General features: G+C 28.9%; 1 protein-coding gene across 1 annotated transcript; it reads left to right on the top strand.

The window, feature by feature from the left end:
- Positions 1 to 144: 144 nt before the first annotated feature.
- Positions 145 to 1,590, top strand: LOC101494912 (uncharacterized). Its single transcript, XM_004502541.4, has one exon. The coding sequence runs from the start codon at positions 311 to 313 to the stop codon at positions 1,301 to 1,303; it is 993 nt and encodes a 330-aa protein (XP_004502598.1). The 5' UTR covers positions 145 to 310; the 3' UTR covers positions 1,304 to 1,590.
- Positions 1,591 to 6,198: the final 4,608 nt, after the last annotated feature.

Below are 6,198 nucleotides of genomic sequence, written 5' to 3'. Positions count from 1 at the left end.
CATATTCCTCTCTCCTTGCACTCAATATTTCACCAACTAATCAATCCCACGCGTTCATTTTATATCAAATCATTCAAATTACACCATTATTATTATTAATTTTAATCAGACGGCTCAGATTTATAACTACACCACCCAATTACATTAGAGAATCCATTTCCCACATGCTACCTCTCAAATCAACCAAAACCCCACATACCTTATAATATATATCTCACACTCTCTCTCAATTTTCTCGATCCCCTTAATTCACTAATTCCTATATCACCATCTTATTCATACTTCTTCACTCTTTTCTTAATCTAAATAAATGTTCCCACAAAGACATAACAATATTAGTTCTATCGAGCTAGAGCAAATGTTGCATTTGCTATCTTCTTCTTCTTCTTCTCCAATTCCACTTTCAACCTCAATGGACAAATCAAATTCAAGGTGGAAACCAAACATTGAAATAGCTCCCAATTGTCCTCGTTGCGCTTCAACCAACACCAAATTCTGTTACTACAACAATTACAGCCTGTCACAGCCACGGTATTTTTGCAAAGGTTGTAGGCGTTATTGGACAAAAGGTGGCTCTCTTCGGAATGTTCCCGTTGGCGGTGGTTGCCGCAAAACCCGTCGCGGAAAGACGATCAGGAATTCTCATACCGATCGTCTTTCTGCAAATGGCTCTGAGGATGATGCAGATGGTCATCATCATCAGAGCCAAAATAACGGGTCGCGCGATATAGACATGGCTCTCGTGTTCGCGAAATTCTTAAACCAAAATCCAACAAACAGTGATCATGGCGAGGAATTTGAGAATGAAAATGAGCCTATAAATAACGGGTCACCGTCTTCGAACAATATTAACAATTTGTCAACACCGGAAAGCGTTGAAACAGAGAATGATGCAGTGGTTCATCCTCAAAATCCTTTTGATGCTGATTCAGTGGCTTTAAATGGGGAATTGAGTTTGAGTGGAATTGATGAGTTTGAAGGGTTTCTAGGTGTTGATGAAGATGTGGTTCAAGATGTTCTATGGTCTCATTCTGATGCTAATGCTAATGTTAATGCTATGATGATGGTTTCATCTTCAAATTATACATGGCAACAACCATCATCCATGATGCAAATGGATGAGTTAGAGTACTCAATGCCATTGCCAATATTGAATGAGAATGGTACTCATGATGATCAATTATTATCTCATACTTTTAATTCAAATTCTACAACTGTTAATTTAATTAATGACAGTTGGAATTCTTGGGGTTCCTTTGATCTTTCAACTATGGAAGTCTTCTCATCAAGTTCAAGACCTTAATTATTATTAATTAATTAGATCTGATTTTCCAGATATATATATATATATATAGGTGAAATATTTTTCATTTTTATTTGTATTATTCTTCTTCCTATATTATTTGAATGAGGAGAACAGAAAGTATACGAGAGAGAGAGAGAATTGATTAGTGCTGCATTCTACGATGAAGTAAAAATTAGAATGCTAGCTATAGAAAATATTTATGCTTAATATACATACAATAAAGTTGTACTTCGGCTGTATACATAAAAGGGTTATTGAGATCTGATATTGCATTCACAATCGCATAGGTGATCTGTTCTTCTACGATTAATCAATTATGTTACTCCCTCCCTCTAAAAGATACCATTTTTTTTAAAGTCAGAATAAATGTTTTACAATTATAACTGTTCTTTTATTTTATTTTAACAATGTAAAATCAATTATTTTTATTGAAAAATTATTGAAATCAATTATTTTATGAGATTAATTGTTATATATTAATAGTATAATTTTTTGTACACTTGTTGCATCACAAGGATAGTACAAGAGATTATCACGAGATAGAGAATAACTACACAAATTATTTAAATATTATCTACGTCTTATTTCAAAATTTTAAGATTTCAATATATAAGTTTTTTCAATTATCAATTGTTCAACATTGATTTTTGTTTCTAAAGAGAAACTCTTATTACATTTGACAAATATATCAACAATCTTCCCAGTACAAAGCAGAGCTTTTTCCCACATTCAAGTATTAATATTACATACTAGCTTACATCATTTTTATGATGCTCCTTCTTATAGTGTACCTTTAATTTCATATAAAATGAAATAATAATCTTTATACTAAAAAAACAACGAAGGAGTCCTGCAACTAAAGTTCAAGAGATAACGGTATTAGAGAATTAGAACAATAAATTATGATAGTTTAAATAAATACTCCCCCTCCTTCCCTAGTTATATTTATAAACCTTCCCCTGTTATTTTTTTTTTCAACTATGGTTTATTCTATAAATGCTTGGAAAATTTTCTACCTTAAATTTAGGGGAAGAATATTTAAAAGTGCTTTAATGTTATGATGTCGAAACAAAGGAAAAAATGTTCATCAAATTCATATATTTGCTCTCATAAAAAAAGAAAGATTGTTAGAATCAAAGTAAATAAAATTCTAGCCTCTAATTATTTTGATAATAACCTATATATTCAAGTGAACAATTTATTATTTGCTATTTGATAAATTTTATTGAGTGGGCAGATAATTGTATCTATTAAGAAGAAACCACAAAGGACAATGAATTCAAAGAGTAAAGACAAACCATGTATATGTATTTGAATGAAGATAAGAAATTATATCTTATTTCTTTCAAGAACCATGGTCTGGTCAGCAACATGTAACTATCATTTTGTTTAGAAGAAATTAATGGGAAGCGAGAAGATAAGTGAAGAGAAGATAAGTGAAGTCTCGAAGAAGCATTCTCGGATTGTATAATTAATACATTGTTCAATTATCAACATATTATCTATTTAGATATATTTTCAGTTCATCTAACTCTGTAAAGATTCTAACACATCATTTTCACCAGTACTATAAATCAACGTTTGAAAAATGAGATAATAGAAAAATTAAAATATCTTTTGAATGTTCGAAAAGATTAAATTATTCACTTTGAATATAATTAATGGAGGCGAGAATTCCATTTAACTTTGGTTCTATGTAACAAATATAATGCTATTTTAAATTACTATATGTATTTATTTATTTATTCAAACAAACCTCCTTATTAATTCTTTTAATTTATCTTAAACATAAAAATTTTAAATTCGACATATTTATATGCAAATAATATATTAGAAATATTTATATATTTTTTGCCATACACTATCAATATAAATTATTTTACACTGACAACAAATAAAAATTATTGATTTGATTGTTTTTAAGATGACAGTTACCAATCATAAAGTAGAAAAATAAAATCAAACTTAATTATTAAATATTAATGTAAAATTGATAAAGTAGAAAGATAAAACCAAACATAATTATTAAATATTAATGTAAAATTGATTTACACCAATAATATATGACCTATCTTCTCTAATAGAATTTATTGAAATAACTTTAAAATATTTATGGACATATTTACAAATATTTTTATACGGATACACAAATACCAATGCAGATACAAATATTATTTAGTTCCGTTCAAATAAGTTAAATCTTAAACAGCCCATGTACTTCTCATTGAAGTAAATGTTTGGGCCGTGCATAGGTTTAGGATCCTGGACTGGACCCCTTCTGCCATGATTGCCAACTCGTGTGAATATTTGTCTTTTTTAATAGAATATTTGTTGGGTATTCATAATTCAAAATGGATCAGAATTATTTTTATTGCAAAATGAGAAAACTCCCTAAGACCGAAATAAAGCGGTAAATTTATTATTATTGAGCCAGAAAATGCAGCTAACAAAAAATGGTTCCTGAATCTTCAATTATGATAACATAATAATCAGAATGTTCGTTTTCTGATTTTGCATAATTGTTAAAACCCACAATTAGTCAGTCCAAAATCCAAAAACTATAGACAAAAAAGTTTCTGTGAGTATGACCCATCATCACAACATTACACACAAAACACGTGCACGGTGGGACATTGTTGTATTATTAGCACCAATTTAAAATTATTACCTACGAGTCTACAACTTACAAGCTACTATATTAATTAATCTTTGATTACCCATACTTCATATTTGTTATGTTGTTTGTTTCACGTCCAATTTATCTATTTCTCTCGTTCTTCTGTAATAACAACTTGGCTTCTCTCCTTCAATCATTGAAGAGATAGAGAAAAATTAAGAAATTTATGACGTATTTTTGACACATGTTAAATGATAATAACATATGTAGATGGTTAAATGATAATTATTTTTTCTAAAAAAAGTGACAATTTATTATTTTGACAAAAAAAGATATAACAAACTATTCTGACTATACATACCTTCCAAAATGAAGATGTTTCATTTTGAATATTCCCTCTCTGTCCTCCCTGATATGACACTTGCTCTATGAGGAGATAGGAGAAGAAATATTTACAAGATTACTTATTTTTGCCTTTGGGCAATGTAAAATTAGTCTCTCTAATTGTAGTTGTGGTTAGGGAATCAATTGTCCCTACCTTCCAAATCCACTGCTTATCCTAACCCTATGACCCACATGATCCCTAAACAGATACCCAACTTGTTTTCATCCCAAAATCACTCAACATCTTTGTAAGGTCTGTGCTACTGAGAGATCCTTTTCTGTCTTTCAAATTTTCCTGTTTGTCTGCTTTCTTCACATTAAAGTTCTCCTTCATGTTCTCCAACAATTATTTCCCAATATATAGTAGTATCCCCCAAAGTTAAAAAGTCACATAATAATAATAATAATAATTCAATAATCAATAGTGATTATAATTCTTTTAGACCTATCAAAACCCCTGACCCACTCATATCTACAGCTACATCTCACCATAGGGTATGCACCACAAAATACGATTGTGTAAAATTGGTCATATAGGCTATTATGAAAGAGTTATTTAACTTTGACAATAAAATCAGAAAACAAATTTTGATATCAATTTAAATAGTTAACACAGTGCAAATACATGGTTAATTGTGTTTACTGGATGATTAATTGATGTTATATAGTGTTGTAACTCATTAATCATATTTTTTATGTATAGTTTAAATATTTGAAAGTCGTAATTAACGATATTCAAATCTGTGAATAATTATGTTTAGTGGATAATTTATGAATTGTAACACATTGTTGTATTCATTAATTATCAACTAAACATATAATTAATTGTCGGCACAACGTTGAATGTACATCACTAGTAATAGTTGGAATGGTCACATAGCAAGGTTCATGTATTAGAAGACCCCATGACTGACTTTAATGATAAGAAACAGCTTTATCAGATAGAACTTGATTTTGAAACCTTACCATGCAAATATAACAGAAAAAGTTGAACCTCTCTTTTTTACTTATTTATATGAGTTAGCCTTTTTTTTTTATGAACAAGCCAAAAATAGATAAATATATGAGTTAGTCATTTGTTTAATACATGCTGCTTAGTCCTTCTCAATACTTTGATTGTTATATGCCAAGTTAGATGAACCATCATGATGATGGCTTAGGAAATTCTCAGCAACTTCTTTCATTGGCCACCTAAAGGGATCAAGAAAAGAAAATCCAAATAGAATTCTCCTGTCATTTTCTTCACATGTATGTAAGCAGTTTCTGCAAGTACATGTTATTCCTTTTTTATATCAAAATAAATAAATTTAAAAAATCATTTATGAAACATATAATAAATCTTAAATAACTGCTTGAAAAAGAAAATTGTGTATAACTGTATATATAATGATTCTGTCAATGAAAAACAAGTCAGTATGTATAATATAATATATACTACAATCAGAAAAATAATGTACATTATATTATACAATTATATACAGATTTATGAGTACATATTTTTCTGTGCAGAATGATTACATATAGAGAAAAAGAAAACAGATGGGACTAGAAACCACCAACTTGCAGGCTTACTATATACATTTTAGGTGTGAGAGTTTATCCACCATTACAAGGTTCTTTCGAGTAATAGTAGATTTTTTGCCTTTTGTATTGTCCAAATAGGTACCTTGGTACAAATGAAATAGCAGCACATGCACAGGTCCCATTTGACACTAAAAAAGCCATTTCAGTCATTTTCACAGTGGATATTCTTTTCCATTAGATATATATATATATATATATATATATATATATATTATTATTATTATTATTATTATTATTATTATTATTATTATTATTATTATTATTATTATTATTATTATTATTATTATTATTATTGTATACAGCTCAA

Source organism: Cicer arietinum, chromosome 5 (genome assembly GCF_000331145.2).
Source record: "Cicer arietinum cultivar CDC Frontier isolate Library 1 chromosome 5, Cicar.CDCFrontier_v2.0, whole genome shotgun sequence".
Lineage (NCBI taxonomy): Eukaryota > Viridiplantae > Streptophyta > Magnoliopsida > Fabales > Fabaceae > Cicer > Cicer arietinum.
The sequence above is the reverse complement of the archived record's forward strand: the minus strand, read 5'-3'. Positions and strand labels throughout refer to the sequence as shown.

Bases quoted from the DNA above. Each gene is read 5' to 3' on its own strand.
- LOC101494912 (XM_004502541.4), top strand. From the start codon at position 311: ATGTTCCCACAAAGACATAACAATATTAGTTCTATCGAGCTAGAGCAA.